General features: G+C 45.8%; 1 protein-coding gene across 4 annotated transcripts in view; it reads right to left on the bottom strand.

The window, feature by feature from the left end:
• Window positions 1-18,821, bottom strand: part of SSBP2 (single stranded DNA binding protein 2) — a 596,076-nt gene that overhangs the window by 398,263 nt on the left and 178,992 nt on the right. For all 4 annotated transcript variants that reach the window (XM_029574010.1, XM_029574027.1, XM_029574019.1 and 1 more), the window contains exon 4: window positions 18,540-18,624. In XM_029574010.1, coding sequence (XP_029429870.1) covers window positions 18,540-18,624 — 85 coding nt within the window. The remainder of the gene's footprint in view (window positions 1-18,539; window positions 18,625-18,821) is intronic.

Raw genomic sequence — 18,821 nt, 5'->3', positions numbered from 1 at the left:
ACATGACTGAAGAGAACTACACTGGCTGTGTAATGGCATCAAGTCACTAATCTACACTCCCAGTCAGATTTAAACATTTGAAGGTAACAAACCTGAAGTTCCCTAAGACAACGTCTGTACAGCACCATCTTAGCAGCACTAAACAAAAGGCAGTTAGAGCCACCAAGCTCTACCACAACAGCATGGAAGTGCCACTCGCCTTCACTGCAGATCCATGTAACTGAGGATCAGAAACAGGGGGCTTCTGCTGACGCATATGTAACCTCTGGCTACTGGTACATTTCAGCATCCCCTGGAAGACATTTCTACTGGTCTGGTCTTTTGGTTTGAGCATGCTCCATTTTGGCATCCCTCTGGAGAGAGCTCACTAACCAGAGTGTTAAGTGAACAGCATACTGGCTTAGTGGATTCATCTCCCTGTAGAGTGTTGGTGAGCTCCAGAGAAGTAATGTCGGTTAATTCAATTGGATCCCTCCTGATTTAATGGCCTGTACGAAACCATCTTGCAGCGAGAGTGCCAGGGATCGTGCACTAGACTATTATTGGTGAACCTCAGCAAATGAGAGCAGAAGGCCTGGGTTCAGTAAGGGGGTTAATTAACATCCCTGCCAGAGTACCAGCTGAGAAGAATTAAACACGGGTACAAAGAACATCTATCCTTCCCTGGCACGCTACTGTTAACATCGTGTACGTGTCTCTGTGCAAACAAACAAAATAGCTGAACTCAACTGAAGAGTCCCATGTGTTTACCGAAGCACGTATGCAGGAGAAGTATGGTGAACAAGCAGCAGGAGAGAGAAAAACCTTGGCCTGCAGGTTCCAGAGAAAAGGGAGGCAGGTTACACAAAGCTGGGCAGCTGCCTGTATTGGTCGGAGACAGTTTTCCTTATTTCATTTCCTTCTCAAACCATTCTGCAACTTGCAACCCTGCTTCTCCTACTAAGGACTCTATTTGCCAAAGGCTTTCAAACAGGTCCAGAACAGGAGAAAATCTTTATTAAACTACAGTCTGAGGAAAGCAGGGATAACCTGGGATTTAGCAGGTGTGGATAAAACATTGCTGGGTCTGACTGAAGGCTAGAGGATCATTGACACAGGCAGGAGACAAACCACCGAGGGCTTAGTTCTGCGACATCCCCCAGGCAGGTCTGGATCAGGCTGTCCCATCTGGCATGGAGCCGCATGGTCAGCTTCACTGCAGGTAACGTGTGGGGTTCCCTGCCACAGACTGTTATAGGGGCAGAGGAGTTTAGTTAGCTTGGATCAAAACGGGAATAGACAAATCTTAGGAGGATCAAATCACAGGCTAATTAAGACAAAAATCAGGGAAGCCAGGCCAGGTTTAATGCATCCTTCAACACTGACTGCTAGAAACTGGAAGGGCGTGACGGGGATTGGCTTGACCAGTTTCTTATGCTCTTCCTCTGAGCATTCGCTGCTTGCCATTGTGGGAGATAGACCTTTGAGCTGACTTGATTTGGCAAGCCCTAGGTTCCTACGTGGGGATCTGGTCTTACTCCAGCCTAGATCAACTCTAGCCCACAGGCCTCTTGTCCCTCCTTTGGTTTGTAGCAGTAATCACGTGAACCCAGCTCTTAGCTTTGGCTTTCTACTGAATTTTCCCAGCCCTGTGGGAAGCTGACCCTGTTATTTCTCTTTTTGCTTCTCCTATTTTGTGTGGGTTTGTGTCTCGTCTCCTTTTTTTGGTCCTATATATGTTTCTCCTTCTCCATCTTTCTCTATAAGCAGTTTCCTCCTCATCTTTCTGTCTGAGGGTCTCTTTCTGGCAACCACACAGTGCTTCCAAGTGACCCAGGTTCTGGAAGGCAGCTTTCAGGCCAGTCCTGATTTTCTGACACCCCCCTCCTGATGCAGTGTGGTAACCTTAGTGCCAAATTCAAACAGAAGAAGCGGAATTACAAATACAACTATGACTCTGGGTATAAATGGATAACCAAACTTCTCCCCCCCATAAACTGGGTCACCTGGCAACTCTAAGTCCACATACATTAAACCTCACACTCAGATGAACAACTCAACGTATTTCTGCTCTTAAAAACAACTCTCTCTCACTCCCATCTACACTCAAGCTTGCCTAGCACTTTCCCATCTGCACCAAAACACCTTTCATTCTCCACTTTCTACTGTACCGGTTTCCGGAGAGAAAGCATTTAGCTACAGTAATAGTTTGCTCGCCAGTTGCAACCCATTTTCTTCACATCATCCTCATGCGCAACAGGGACCTGCATGCAAGATTTGTAGAGATAAAGGTTCAGCATCCGATACAAAATACCCGCAGACTTTTAGCCCAGAAATTCAAAGCATAGGTCCACTCTGAAAGCCAGCGTTTGTGTACGTATCGCAGAACGGCACAGGCGCTCGTTAGCAGGTATAATTGTGTATTCATAGATTTGCACGCATACTTTAAAAACATCAAAGAGATGGTTCTTTCTGCTGCGTGTAAAGGTGCGTAAGGAATCACTTCTGCACGCACTATTACACGCACAATCCCCCTCCCACTCCCCCTGGGCAATTTTCAAAAGCATATTTTAGGTGCATACATCGTTTGGAAAATTCAGCCCAGAAAAATATTAAACCATACTGATAATTTACAACCAAAAGAAAAGGCAATTTTCATAATTTTGGGGAGCCTTTCCTCCAGGCACCTGCGGTGGCCTGACCGTGGCGAATCATCATCTTTTTAGTTTTTCTTTTCTGTCTTGCTCGATATCTATCCCACATATCTTCTTCTTCTACACTTTTCTTCTTCCCTAGCTAGCCCTCTGGTTTAATCTTGGTATTTTCATAGAAAAATTATGTGTACAATGTAAATCAGCCTGGGTGAAAGTTGCTTCTCCTCTGCCCAGCAAAAAGGATGTTCACAGCTTCCTCACGCATATGCACCTCTACCTGGTTGTGTGTTTAGGCTCGGGAGAAAAGCCAATCAATCAGTCGTTCGATTTTTATTCGTTGTCCGCCTTTCCAAATAAGAGCTAAAGACAAAAGTACAAGTACATTGGACTTTCAATGTATTTTGCCCCACTCAGCTGGCCACACAAATAGCAGGTGTACAACATGTACACCTCATGTACACGTGTTCTTTGTGGGACTCAGTCGCTTCGAAAATTTGGGGCAAGGTATGTACGCACCGTGCAACCAGGCGGGCCATCCAAAAAAAACCTAACACACGGCTCGATCCAGTAAGGCCGCGGTAAAAACAGTGCGGTAGTGTCAGGCGCACCCTTCCTCCCCGCACGCACAGTTCTCTTCACTAACTCCCCGATACTCTCCTCTAATCGCATGTAAATGCATGCCGCGGCTTTAAAGCGGTAGGGAAGGGTTATGGCCGCGTAACCCATTTTACTGTATAGACGCTTAATACAGCGCCTATACAGTAACCTGGGTGCGCTGGTACCTGTCATTTCAAGGCAGTCACATGCCGTGACGTCACGCCTTGAGCGCCGAAACGCAGGGGTCGCACAGGCGCGCATTCATTCATCCAGGCGGAGGAGCCGGAGCCGGCTCCTCCGCCTGGATGAATGAATTCATTCACTGCCGGTGGGGGCTGCCGGAGAGGCAACCCCCACCGGCAGTGAATGAATTCATTCATCCAGGCGGAGGAGCCGGCTGCTTTCGCCACCGGCTCCTCCGCCTGGATGAATGAATGCGCGCCTGTGCGACCCCTGCGTTTCGGCGCTCAAGGCGTGACGTCACGGCATGTGACTGCCTTGAGCGCCGAAACGCAGGGGTCGCACAGGCGCGCATTCATTCATCCAGGCGGAGGAGCCGGTGGCGAAAGCAGCCGGCTCCTCCGCCTGGATGGATGAATTCATTCACTGCCGGTGGGGGTTGCCTCTCCGGCAGCCCCCACCGGCAGTGAATGAATTCATTCATCCAGGCGGCGGAGCCGGCTCCGGCTCCTCCGCCTGGATGAATGAATGCGCGCCTGTGCGACCCCTGCGTTTCGGCGCTCAAGGCGTGACGTCACGGCATGTGACTGCCTTGAGCGCCGAAACGCAGGGGTCGCACAGGCGCGCATTCATTCATCCAGGCGGAGGAGCCGGCGCCGCCGGCTCCTCCGCCTGGATGAATGCGCGTCTGTGCGACCCGGCCTAGATTTAACACGCGACCACCCGCCGCCCGCCGGCCGTCTCGAACTAACGCGTGTCCCCCCGCCGCCGCTGCCGCCTGGAACAGGCGCCCACCCGCCCGCGGCCTAGATTTAACACGCGACCACCGGCCCCCCGGATCCCGCCGGCAGCCTGGACCGACGCGGCCCTCAGACAGGTATTTAAAATTTTTTTTTTCTTCTGACAGGTTTTATGTGTCCCACATCATTACATTTTCTCGATCATCTCTGTATCGCTTTTTTTTTTAATTGTGTTTTATTGTTTTTGAGTGTCTTAAGCGGTGTCGATGGATTTGTTACTAGACTCACAGTCCTAACTCCTACTAGGGGGAGGCGGTAAACTAACACGTTACGGCCGCGGCAAAACAGCGGGTTACTAAGGAGATATCATCAGCGCCCGTTACAGTATCGGAGGGGAATAGCTAATTCCTTCATTATACAGCTAATTCGTTCATTTACATGCCGGGTGCGGGAAGGGTTACGCGTCTGTTTTAAGAAGTGCTACGGACGCGCGAAACTGGAAACTGTATCGCTGATTTGCCTTACGCGTCCGAATTGTGCGCAGGGAGCTCGTTACAGACGAGAAAACTTCAACTGAATGTTACTGTATCGAGCTGACAGGAAACTAATCTAACAGCCATAGAGTGCTGCTCCTTATTTCGGATTACCCTCTGACTCTGATAATATTGGATGTGATTTATGGCAATCTTTGCATTCCGGTTGGTCCTCTTACTCTTAAAGCTCAAAGTCTTCCTTCAAGTTTAAAGTGTACTTTTTGTTTTTCCACAAATAGTGACAGCATGCCACCTTCTCTGAATCATTAATAAACTTGTCAGCGAGGCTGGTGGCACTTTAGAGATTAACCAATTTATCGAGGCATGAGCTTTCAAGGTCAACAGACTGCATCTGAATCAGTGGACTCCTGCCCTCGGAAGCTCATGCCTCAATAAAACAGTCAGTCTATAAGGCACACCAGCCTTGGTGTTCTGTTTGCTGCTACAGCCTAACATGGCTACCCCGTCAGAAACGTTAATAAACTTGGGTTTTCCCTACATACGCATGCCTTGGGAGTGCCTCCATGTCTGAGCTCCTCTCCTGCTTCAGCACTCTGCCCCAGTTGGCACAGCTCAAGACTGTCATGTTTGTCTCTATCAGAATTTCAGTTTTTGGTTGGTCTTGTAAGATCATGATGGATTTAAAAAATAAATCAGTCAGCAAAAGGCAATAGTTATTTTGCATATAAAAATCCATCCAGAAATTTTAGAAAAGAATGAAACCACTGAAACCCTAACAGACTTAACCATGGAAATCTCTAGTATCAGTACAAGTGGTAACGCAACTGTTCAGGAATGGAAGTGTGAAACAGTCATACAGAGAAGCATAAGCCTGAAGAAAAAACATTTTGTCCTTTCCATCTTTCCCTGTTCTCCTTCACTCATTATCGGCTCACTTTCTTTGCCCTTCCCAATAAAGCACAGCTGGTGGCGGGAGAGGGAATTCAGCTACTGAATACAAGATTTTTGTACCTATCTAGCCTGAAGTAGGGCCCAGTATTTTCTCTGGTAGCATGTGGGTTGGGTCAAGAGCTATCAATCTCCTCCTTCCCTTCCTTAAGTTGCTACCTTCTTCCAATGTGGGACAAGATCCAATCTTCTCTCTCTTGTCCCCCCTCCCCATTAAAGGGAATCAAAGCCGGCACTGTCTCTTGAGCACAAGCCTTTGAGATGTAGGAGAAGAGGTGGAAGATAAGTCCTGAATGCATTTCCCCTCTTCCAGCAGCATGAAGCTACTCCCATACTCTTCAGCTATGAGGTTTGGACCATATTCGGTAGAAAGAAATTTTCATTAATCCCTCTGATCCCCTCCATCTTCAGCACGGATCCTTCAGCAAGGAAGGATGGGGTGAGCGGCTGAGACCTTAAAATCCAGGATTGGCCTGGCCCCAGTGCTTATGCTGTACACTGTCCTACATGAGACTTGAGTTCAATTCCCTGGTCAGGTTTTCCATTCCCTGGGTTGGCTGGAGTTGGGATGCTGGGGAGGTAGCATTCACAGATTCTGGATGCAGGAAGTCTCAGACACTGTTCAACAGTAACACCAAAACGCCAGCCTTAGGGTCTATGCTAGCCAAGTTTCAGAGAGCATTACAATTTGTGACCACTGGCTGAGGACTGTGGCTGCAATGGCTGGACAGAGTTAGGAGGAGGTTATAAAAATAAGGGGAAAACTCAGAGTGGTTGCAAATGAAGAATTATGGCACTACAGCCCAATAGAGGCCAGTTCCGAATGAGCAGGAAGCCCATAGAAAGGAGTTACATAAGAACATAAGAAATTGTCATGCTGGGTCAGACCAAGAGTCCCTCAAGCCCAGCATCCTGTTTCCAACAGAGGCCAAACCAGGCCACAAGAACCTGGCAATTACCCAAACACTGAGAAGATCCCATGCTACTGATGCAATTAATAGCAGTGGCTATTCCCTAAGTAAACTTGATAAATAGCAGTTAATGGACTTCTCCTCCAAGAACTTATCCAAACCTTTTTTGAACCCAGCTTCACTAACTGCACTAACCACATCCTCTGGCAACAAATTCCAGAGCTTAATTGTGCATTGAGTTGGAGGAGACTACTGGGCTAAAATCAAAACGGGACAGCTTGGTAAACAGTTTACTTTCCAATTTAAAGAGCTCAAACTGTCACTTCAGTAAAACATTTTTAAACAATATTCCCTGCAATAGGTGGTTCTATCACCAGAAAATTGACTGAGTTCAAGGGAAACCGCCGTGCTGAGATAACTCTAACAAGGAAACTCTTACTTTTCAAAAAATTATAATAATAATTGCTTTTTAATCATTATGTCAACTGTCGCTTCTATTGCTGAGTCACAGCACGGTTACATCATCAGAAAGCGCCCCGTGGAACTCACAGTGATTGGTTGACACAAATATTCCACTTCCTAATACTCGCTTTACAAAGGGATGCCAACTTGCTACAACTGTAAGCAAGGGGGTCAACTTTCTATAATACTAGCAAGGCTAACCATCATATGTGCCATCCTAAACGTTGCTTGTGATGGAAAATGCAGGCACAAATCCCTAATGTATTTTTTATGTACACATTATTTTAGGTCTTTTCCTGCAATTTATGCACTATAGAATCGACAGTGGAAAACTTCCTTTAAATGATGTTTCATGTCTATGTGCCTTACCATATGGCCGGGACACTATTCAACAGACAGCTGAAATATTGTTTCCACATTCATGAATTCTGATAAATACACTTCTGCTCTGCAACCTTCCCAAAGTTTGGAGAAGTCAATCTGAAAGTCAGGATCCTCTCGCTGCATAATCCGCCAAACGCAGATCCTGTAATAAGCTCGGCTGATCTGCTAATGCCTTTAAGTGACTCCTCTTGCACTTTCTCTGCGCCAGAGTGGAAAACCTCAAAGCACATACATCAGCCTGCTATCAAGCTCAGTGAAGGATGAGCACTGAAAATCCCAAATCACGGCAGACATGTAACACCTAATAAGAGGAACTGAGTAACAAGCGCCTTCCTGTGAGCTGGTGAAAAATGAGCTTGTGAGGAGGCACGGCAGGCCAAACCTCCTGAGATTACAGAGACGCCTGTGGTTGAATGGAGCTGTCACATCGAAACATTACACTAAATGTGAAATGCATATTCTAGAACATAAATCAAAGGGCAGAGCACACAAATCACTGGCGGTTTTCACAAAACTAGAACAAGTCAACAGGTTTTCTGCACATGGCACCAAATGAATGCGAGCCACTACGCAATGCCGTGCAGAGTTCAGATCATTTTAAAAGCCTCACTGGTATCTGCCTCAGGATTACATTGGTGGCAACAAGGCTTGGTAAATGTAACATACAAGAAAAATAATAACCACAGTGTACACATTGTAAAAAAAAAGAATTCAGCTTCATTTTGAGCCCATAATAATTGTTAAAGGGTTTTCAATGGGAGAGCTTTAGCTGTCTCCCTGTTAGAGATGTTCCCTCCAGAGCAGAGAAGATGGACTTTGATGGGGCAGTGCTGCTGCTGCCCGGGCTGTGTCTGTTCCATAGAAAGGTGAAGGATGTCTTTGTCCAGTGCCGTCAATACAGCACTGTTTAGGATCACTACATTCACTTTAAAAAAAAAGAGGCAAAAATATGACCTCTGGGGGTTGCTTGTGTGTGACCACTCTAGCTTTCAATTAAAATCTGCTTAGTTCACAAATTAAAGTGCTTCTTTGCACAATTTCAATTTAAAAACACACACACACACAAATCAGCCTCTGCTCTTTATCTGCTGCTGCTATCGGACAATTGGCTGACCGAGAGTCCTGCTGTGTCATCAGCCGCAGAGAGGATGTATCCCGAGCTGCATATTACGTTTTCCCTGTTCAATAACTATGCATGGAAGAAAAACAAACATCAACTCCTAACCTCAGTCTATGTATGCTTGAACTCACAGCACACAGGTGCACACAAACTGCAAATCCCGTTTCACACGGGGATTTTTTTTTTTTTTTTTTTAAAGAACTGGTAGAGAAATTCAGGACATGACTGCTGGTCCCAGTAATATGTTTTATATACGAAGGGCATCATTATAACAGAGACAATGCATAAGGCCCCCCCGTGCTGTTCTCAAAACAGAGCCATTTATATAAGCAGACACTGGGCTGCACTCTAGTGCACATTTAGCACAAAACATTATGAAAGTAGCAGATAAATGCTGATATGATGCAGTTTACTATTTTTAGTGTAAAGAGTCAAAAGCAAAAAAAAAACCACATACGTCAATGAAAAACCACAATGAGTCAATGTATAGACAAAAGCTCTGAAACATCGGAAGCCTTCCCTTGCTGGTAAATTTGAAAAGAAACGCACGTATTGCAACACAAACAAAGATACGCCTCATGTTATAAAGTACGCGCGTAGCATTTCAAATACTCATGACACACATGCCTGGGAGGGAGAGAGAGAGCCTCTGCATAGGGTCAGTCTGACACTCTATAATTCTTTAGTGATGTCCATTTTACAATGAATACCTCTGAATGTGTCTGTAACACCACCACCCTTAACCCCAAACCCCCTCCTGAAAACCCACCCCGATTCAGCGCTACGTATATACAGAGTGTCTGACTCCATACGCACGTTCTCTCTCTCTCTCTCTCTCTCCCTCCCTTCCCGTGCCTCATGAGGACCAGTAGCAAAGTTACACAGGAAACATGGGTGCGTTGCCTTTGCAAAATATGTGGTCACGCGTGCCAGTCTTGGAATGGCCATGCCCTGCCCCTTTTCCGCCTCCTTATTCTGAGCGCGCATTCTTCCCAGCTTCTTAAAATTCGTGTTGCTCGCGCACGGCCCATGTACACACGTGTGTGGCTGGTTTTGCATAAGCAGCGCTTTTAAAATCCACCTCTTAACTCTTAATAAAATCTTCTCAGATCACTGGTCTATGGTACAAACCATTTAGCGATAACGTTCATTTCAATATATGCTTTGAAGATGTCAGGGGTTAGGAAACGGCGTTCTCAGCCTAAAGATAGGCCCCATGTATGGCCCTGCCCCTGAAGATCCAGATTGGCCCTCAGGGGATTCAAAAGGACTGCTGGGACACCTCTCAGGTGTTCCCAGCATTTAGACAGCATGGAGGCCAATACAAGTTGTGGGATCCCGAAGGAGACCAGTGAGTTACCAAGCAATGTTGTACTGATGTTCCAATTGTCTGATGAAGTCTTGCCCTTAATCTATTGTGTTGTATTGTCATTATAAAGAAGTAACTGTGAAGAGACCTGGACTGGTTACTGGATTAGGTGCAAGCCTTAACTTTTTGCTGTAATGTCTACCTGATACTACCCGCAGTGCTTTAAGACAGGGACCATTTGTGTTTACTTCTCTAATAAAACCACTTGCAAGCATATTCCTGTGTCCATGTGCTTAAGGGGCTGTCAGGGCCTGACAGAAGGGTGCTTCATGCTGAAGTGACCGTTATCAAAAACAGCATGGTTTAATTGCCCTGTATGTTCGTTTTTGACAGCGCAGGAAGAAAATAGGAAATGGAGATGGGAAACTTTTTGATATATTTGTGGGTGATCTGGAAAGGGGTATGACCAATGAGGTGATCAAATTTTCAGATGACACAAAATTATTCAAAGTAGCTACATCACAGGAAGATTGTGATAAGTTGCAAGGCGGACCCTACGAGACTAGAAGATTGGGTGTCCCATATGGCAGATGAAATATAATGTGCACAAGTGCAAGGTGATGCATATAGAGAAAAATGACCCATGCTGTGGTTGCAAGATATTGGGTTCCATGTTAGGGGTTACCACCCAGGAAAAGGATCTCGGTTTCATGATTGATGTTGCATTGAAGTTGTTGGCTCAGTGTGCTGTGGCAGTCAAAAAAGCAAACAGAATGTTAGAAATTATTAGGAAAGGATTGGCAAATGGGACGGAGGACGTCATAGTGCCTCTGTATCTCTCCATGATGAGTCCGCTGTGTGCAATTCTGGTCACCGCATCTCAAAAAGATATAGTTGAACTGGAGAAAGTACAGAGAAAGGCAACAAGAATAATAAAGGGCATGGAAAGGCTTCCCTATGAGAAAAGTCTAAAGATGTTAGGGCTCTTCAGCTTGGAGAAAAGATGGTTGGGGGGGGGGGGGATATGATAGAGGTCTACAAAATCATGAAAGGTCTTGAACAGGTAAATGTGAAATGGTTATTTGCTCTTTCAGATAATACAGGAACTGGGGGGCACTCCATGAGGTTAGCAAGTAGCACATTTAAAACAAATTGGAGAAATTATTTTTCATTCAACACATAATTAAGCTCTAGAATCCATTGCTACAGGATGTGATAAAGGCAGTCAGAGAAGCTGGGTTTAAAAAAGGTTTGGATAGGTTCCTAGAGAAGTCCAGAAACTGCTATTAATCAATAGGTAATAGCAACTGCTTGTTGCCAGCGTTAGTAGTATGGGATCTATTTAATATTTAGGTACTTGCCAGATATTTGTGACTTGAATTGGCCACTGTTAAAAGCAGGATGCTGGGCTTCATAGACTTTTGGTCTGACCCATTAAGGCATTTCTTATGTTATGTTCTAACTGGAAGCCACGACCGGCCGTGGCTGTGACTGATGATTGGTGGTGTCGAGCAAAGCATTTCGCTGCTGTGGATTAGATTTCTCTAACAATTTATTTACTACTAAAATTACAACTTAGCAGAATCCAGAAACATAATAATGACTTGCAAAAAGCTGTTGAACCACATTATTTTTAAAAAATATGCCTTAAAAAATGGCATTTTAACCTGCTGCAAGTAGTTGGAAAGACTGAATCTTCCCTAAGGAGAAGCTTTGAGGGATGTGTTTGCATTACACGACCCTCAAAGCTTACAAGTTAACACAGTACATAAGAAATGACAGCAAAAAGAGACCAGTTTGCTCTGTTGCTGCTGTCCACACTGCAAAGATGTATCCCAGCTGCCAACCATTCGGCACGGCATGACCATTTGTAAGATATCTCTCCTTATCCAAGACAGTGTTTGCTGTCTCTCTCATTTGTATGCTTCCATCTTGGGCAGATAGGTATACAAGATCCCCGCCTAGTTCACACCCAGCACCTGCCTTTCCTGTGCCTAACCACAAACTTTTGTATCAATCTAAATATCTATCAATTTCAGCTTGGCTGTAGCCCAAGCAACCAGCCTCCCGAGTTCCATGCACAGTCAATCAGACAGACCCGGTTATGTGAGCAATTGTGTTTCCAGTCCTCTAGGACTTCTAACATTTCACATTCCCTACGTTGCCGATCATTATTCACAATCTGGATTCCGTGCACCCTGCCACACTGCAACCGCGTGCGGAGTCCAATCCGTGAGCCGCAGTGGTTAAGGCGCAGCTGACCTGACAGGCCCCAAGCGAGCTTGAGCTGCCGCCACTGCCACAGGCATGCAAGCTCTCTCGGTACGCATCAAGCCTTGAAACACAGCCAAGATCACTTTTAAATTACATTATCAAAAGCAGTAAATGAACTTGTATTTTAGTACCGTACATCTCAGACATTTCAAACCAGCTGAGTGGATGAGGCTGAAATAGCTCTGTAATGATGTCCAGCACACTGTTTTCCTGGCTCTTGGACACACGATACACTCGTGCAGATCACTGTACTTCATCATCAAAACTAAGGCCCAGCCATAATAAAAAAAAAAATCAAAGCTGAAAGCTGCAGAGACGATACTTCTGTTTGCCCTGTTTTCTGCTATGGAGTAACACATCTGGGGTAAAGGTGAACACAGCGTGCTCAGAATTTAACCGTGATGAGTGCATATGGTTCAGACAGCCAAAGGCATCCCCTGCAACACTCAAGCGGCAGCCCTGACCAATCAAAGTGCAGCCAAAGGGAGAAAGCTCAATGCTCCATAATGTGTGGCGTTGGTAACAAGAACCACAACGTGCGGCCCAATGCAGCACAGCCATGGAGGGGTAGCCTAGTGGTGAGAGCAGCAGGCGTGAGAGCCAGAGATGCCAGGGTCCAAATCCCCCTGCTGTGCCTTGTAACCTTGGCCCAAATCACTTCATCTTCCGTTGCTGTGGGTACAAGCTTAGGGCCTCATTTACCAAGCCTTTTTTCCATGGACAAAGCCTTAGCAAGTCAATGACTTAAAGGTGAATTTTTAAACTCGCACGCGGGCGCCCACGTGTGCGCTGATTTTGTAACATGCGTGCGTTGACGCGAGTGCTAACTCGCACGCGCAATGAGGGGGTGAATTTTAGTACAAGTATGCGGTGATGCGATAGGGCCTTTCTCCAGTTCCCTCCCAGTCTGCTCCAATACATGAGCGTACTGGGAGGGAACTTCCTAAACCCCCTACCTACCCTTCCTGCCTTTTCCCCTATCCTCCATGACCCCTAAAACCCCTCTAACTAGGGGTTTGGGTTTTTTTTGTTTGTTTGTTTCAATACCTACCTGCTCTCCGGAGCAGTAGTAGGTTGCGTGGGCCGACCGGCTGCCAGCACGCGCTTCAGCAGGACAGTGCCTACTGGCCGTGTCCCGGCTGTCCCCTGCCCCGCCAAGGCTCCACCCCCGGCCCGCCCCTTTTTAATTGAGCCGGTCTTCAGCGCGTACCAGGAGATGATACCTGCGTGGCTGGGGCCCTTTGAAAATGCGCGCGGCCCAGCCACGCACGCATCTCCTGGTTTTAACCCACGCCGGCCTTTTAAAATTTGGCCGTTAGATTGTAAGCCCTCCAGTACCTAAATTTCACTTGCCTTGAGCTACCAATGAAAAAGTGCAAGCTAGAATCTGAGGCTGTCAATATTCAAAAAAAAAAAAAAGGCTGAGCTCCTAAATTTTGGCACCTATTTTCAGATGAACTTAGGAGGCAAAGTTTTCAACTGAAAATTCACATAAATTTAGGGTCCTAAAATGGAGGCTTCTAAATTTAGACCCGGTATTCATTGGCCTAGATTTAGGCCATAACTTAAGTGCCTACTTCTGCAAATAAGGGCTAAGCTCCTAACTTTGTCTCCCTGCTCTGATTCCTGCCCCATAACCACCCACTTTTCTGGACCCTCAATTTAGATGCCTAGGAAAACTAGGATCCTAAATCATGGCACTCAACCCTGGTACAATTTCAAAGGGGCCAGTTTAGAAGCTTAACTCCAAAAGTTAGGAGGTCATGCTACCTGAAAATTGGCCCCTAAGAGGTCTACCCAGAGTTAGGTTTTCTTCCTGTTTTGCACTGACATCAAGCACTTACCTCTTTTTCAGATTCAACCGTATGATAATTTACCGCCTAATCTGGCCTCTGTAATTTACTTCCACTGTAGATGAATTTCTCCAGTTAAGATTTTCAGGTCCCAAATGTACTGAGCCTGATAGGAGGCTTTTCATACAGGAGTATGTTCTCATCTACACATTTCCGTCTCAACCTTGCTGAGCCAGAGAAATGAGGGGCTTTTTTTTCCCTCCTAACTTGTTTACATGGTTATAAGCACTAAAGCAAGGGGGAAGGTTAGAACAGCAAATCAACAAGCCCACCACATCTTGCAGAAACAATTAATGGAAGTATCCACCCTTAACATTTACCCAGGAAAAGTGACAGCAGTGCAAGAGCATCTCCAGTTTTGAGCACAGCACAAAATGACTAATAATCAAAAGCTCTCTCTTTGCAAGCGTTTAAATTCAAAGTCTAATTTTGCTTGGCCAATAAAACGACGTTTGGGCCCCTGGCGACATCATTCCCCATCCTCTCTGATCCATAGAACCCTACATAATGCATTCATACCTTTTAGAAATTAACTATCTTATATGAATTAAATCACCATCTGCACTTTTTGATCACTTTTACCCTTTCCTCTCTGTTGAAAGGTCTGATTTATTAAGCTTTTTCCACCCCTAGAAACAAAATAAACCCTGTCCTTAGTCTGTAACACAAACATGAGACACAAAAGTCTGCTCTACTGAAATAATACAAATAAATATGGATTTAAAGAGATGCTCCTTAGGTCTCACACCTACAGCACTCCATTCCCAACCCAACTTTTAAGCAGCTTCCCATACGACCACAGACAAAAGGTAAGCGCGCATGGGGACGCCACTGGCACCTGTAGCAAATCTGAGGATTATTTATCTATAAGCAGTTCTAGAAATTTTTGGTTCCTGATGGGTCAACTCCTGCAGGCGCAACCGCCAGCCTCACACTCATGGTCGTGTCTCCTTTGGTTATCAAGGAGGTTTTCAATCCAAAGATTTGTAGTTACAAAATTAAAAAGAAATGGCCCTTGCAATAATTCCAGGTGCCAAACACCCTTGCAATCATCGTTGAAGCATCTCTGCGTATTTATAGGCTGGGGGGGCAAAGTCCACCCTGCCGCCATTAACATGGAGGTGGGCGGGCATTCGACCCCTCACGGGAGATTAGCGAGGGCGGGCTAGTGCACAAAGGGAAGGGAGGGGCATGGGGTTTTCCCCGGCATGAGGCTGTGATTTTTTTTAAACTGCCAGGAGTGCCTCGGATCGGTTATTTGCCTCTAAGGGTCATGGGTACAGGGGGGATGTGGGGTGCTAGCGTCTTTTTTTTTTTTTCCTACCTGGTGCAAGGAGGTAGCGCGGTTACCTCAGTCACCCGGCGGAGGTGGTGGCGGCGGCAGAAGCGTTTTTGAATGTTCTCCCACCCTCCCTCCCCCTTTTTATTCTTTGTTGATTGTTACATATAGAAGTGGGGTTATGTACGTCACAGTTGTGGGGTAAACCCGAGCCTATGTTTGTTGTTTGTTTCAACAATAATGATTTGTATCTGGGGGAGAGTTGGGGATGGGATTGTGTACCTGGGGGGGGGGGGGTGTCTGCCACACAAGATGGGCTTCGTGCAGTGTGGCCCCTGTGCGGGCTGCTGGGACGAGGCGGGGAGGACGCGGGTGGGAGCCACTGGTTGCCTTGGTTGCTGGGGGAGGGGGAGGAGAGGAAGCAGTCTGTCACTGGGACGTGGTGGCATAAATGCTACGAGGAAGCGGGGAGGGATAATATTGTTGTATGTTGAGGCTTGGGTTAAGATTTGTCAATAAACTGCGGCCTTGTTGAATTCCTGCATGTTTTGTGGGTTGGAGGGGGTAAGGGCGAATGCTCCATGTCCCGCCTTGGCCATGTTATACATTACTACTTTCTGTTTACCCTGTTCTGGCAAATCTGGCAATTATCCACATCATAATCGTACAACTAACGTGAACACTTCTTAAAACGTATTTAAGGAGCAAGCCCAGGCTGCAAAAATCACTGCACTGTGGCCAAAATCTATAATACAGCTCACAAGCCTTAGCTCTTCCAGTACATCTCCAAATATGAACCCCTGAAACAAACAGAACATCAGAGCCGGGCAGGATTCACACCAGTTACAGCTTAGAAAAATCACTGGGCACGTGCTTCAAACAAAAAGCACATTTGGGAAATGATGACAGCATTTTCCAAAGGCAAGGCTTTTGGGTTCTGCTGTAAAATACTGTGCACCACCTGCAGCTCTTCTGACTGATTTGCCTTTCAGTGAGCTCAGTCACCATCCAAAGTTTAAAGAGGATCCACCTTAAAATTCTAAGGCGACAGGAAAAAACAAAACAAAACAGGATAACACCAACCCCCAGCCTTTCTGCACAGAAGCCATGAGGGTCACAGGATACCTGAATCCATCATTCATCATAGCTTGGCTGCCTGAATGGCCGTGACAATTTGAAAAACAATTTCTGCTGTACCAAGCCCCAAAGTTAAAATCTGAAAGTTATCTAGCAAATAAAAAAAAAAAAAAATACACATAGGGAACTTAATGTATGCCTTGAAAACTCCTTTTAGTGAAATGCAATGATTCATTAGACGCTCTGGACCCACACTGATCAATCTCCACCGGTGGATTTCTAAATTTAATTTCATAACAATACAAGCCTACCCTGATTAAGTACACCGACTTCTGCAAGTATCTTGCCTACGCCTTGTATATTCCTGTAAATAGTCCGTTGCAGTTTTTATTTATTGCTTTAATTCCTCCACCTCCTGCTCTTTGTATACTCCTCCTTGTTCGCCCTCCCTGTTCATTGTAATTTCTACCTTTAAAGTTACATTGTAAACCGGTATGATGTATGCATACTAATACCGGTATATAAAAGTTTTTAAATAAAAATAAATATATAACACTGAAAACCACAAATGAACACCATCTTCTAAAAGGAACAAAAATCAACTCGACTTTGTGCAAGAAATATTGCCACCACGTTGAGCCTCACATACGCTATGTGGTCACAAGCTGGAATCATATATAACGATACAAAATTGCTGAGGATAAACACTTTTCTGCATTAGAGATCATAAGCTCCCAACTCATTGCTTCCTCTTTATTTTTTCTCAGTCCTGGCTCTCATTTGAAAAACATCAAACACAGTCACCTAACCCAGGGGTGAGCAAACTGGGGCAGGGGGGCCGGCCTTGAATAATTCTGAAGGGGGGCACGCTGGCTGTCCACTCAGGAAGGAAAATACATGACAATGCTGTTGAGTCTCAGTGCCCTGGAGGCACTGCAAGCTCAGGAGAGAGGGAGCTGCCAGAATGTGTTGGCATCATTGTAAGCCTGCCCCGGCCTAGCCATGCGTCTCTTTTGGTGGGCCAGGGAGAGGAGCTGCTTCTGCTGTGGTGGGCCCAGGCAGGGAGGGAGAGATGGATATGAGAGACGTCACTGCGATGTTCTACCATCCAGGAGGAGCTGCCACCCTTAGGCCTCAACCCAAGAGGAGTTCCTGCTGCTGCCAGGTCCTTACCCAGGGAGAGAGATCACAGCTGCTGCCCGCTGGAGGAAAAGAAGTGGTGAGTTTGGGAAGGGAATGGGCAAAGAGACCAGAGAGAACGAGGAAGCGGAGGGGAGAGATGGAGGAAGTGAGGAAGAGAGAATAATGGCAAAAAGTGTAAAAAGGTTACATAAGCAAATCAAAACATGAGAAAATAAAGATGAGCAAACTAATAGAAATACAAAAATAGAGAGAAAAATAGTAAAATTAATGAGGGAAAAACGGCAATTAAAGTTGGGCAGGGTGGGATGGAGTTTTTCTCAGTTCCTAAAACATTTTGCCTGCCATCTAAGTTTTCTGAAAACTTTTCCAGCTCTTACCAGTGTGGTGTGGAATGTGTATCTCTGTGTCTGCCTGGTGTGCAGTCTATGTCTCTGTGTGTGATGTGGTCTGTCTGCCTGTGTCTCTCTCTGTGTAGGGGTGTGCTGTGTCTATGCCTCTCTCTGTGTCTGTCTATGTTTTTATGTCTAGGTGTGTCCGTGTCTCTGTGCCTGTCTGGATGTTTAGACTGTGTCTCTCTATGGGATGTCTGTGTCTGCATGTGGTGTGTGTTGTTATCTCTCTGTGTCTGTGCTTGGGGTCTCTGTGTCTGCCTAGGTATGTTTCACTCTGTTGGTCTGAGTGCGGGGTGACTGTATTTGGGTATGAGGTACCTGTCTCTGCCTCTCTGGGCCCGTGTGTGTGTGTGTGTGTGTCTTATGTATGAGCTTACTCCTTTCAGAAACTTGTAGAGAAACAAAATCGGGGCTTTGAGCCACTGGTTGGCAGTGAGGCTGCCTGGTGAATACACTTCATTTATGTGTGTTTTTGTGTATCTCTGCGTGTGTGAGTGTATAACACATGTTGGTGGGCCCCAACCAATTACATACATGGAAGAGGACTGTGGCTCACAAAGTTTGCTCGCCCCTGGCCTAAGCTAGTGCTGTCTAGAAGAAGCAAAGAATTCCAGCCATACCATGGGCAGCTCTCTCCAAGATGCAGGCGGTATCAAAACTTTCCACGAGCCAAACAAGGCACTCTCCTCACAACATAAGAGTCTTATGATGATTCTGATGCTAGAAAGAAAGGCTCAACTTACGTAATCGTGAAAAGCCTTAGCCTCACTTGAATGCTCGCAGGTCTCTCGCCTTTCTGGAGCCGCACAGTACAGATCCCAAAACACGCTGCAGCAAAGTTAAACATATCAACAAAACGGTTAATCTCAAACCCCAGAAATGATGCAGAAAAATATACCCTCTATCCTGCTCTCTGCCATAGCAGGTTGCAGTACATAAACTTTTTGAATACTTCTTTACAGGTTGAAATGTCTTTCATTGGTCAACATAAGAATCATCCAAACATACTGTACATAAGCAACTGA

This window comes from Rhinatrema bivittatum, chromosome 1, assembly GCF_901001135.1.
Source record: "Rhinatrema bivittatum chromosome 1, aRhiBiv1.1, whole genome shotgun sequence".
In the NCBI taxonomy this organism is placed as follows: domain Eukaryota; kingdom Metazoa; phylum Chordata; class Amphibia; order Gymnophiona; family Rhinatrematidae; genus Rhinatrema; species Rhinatrema bivittatum.
This window is presented reverse-complemented; position numbering and strand designations above follow the sequence as displayed.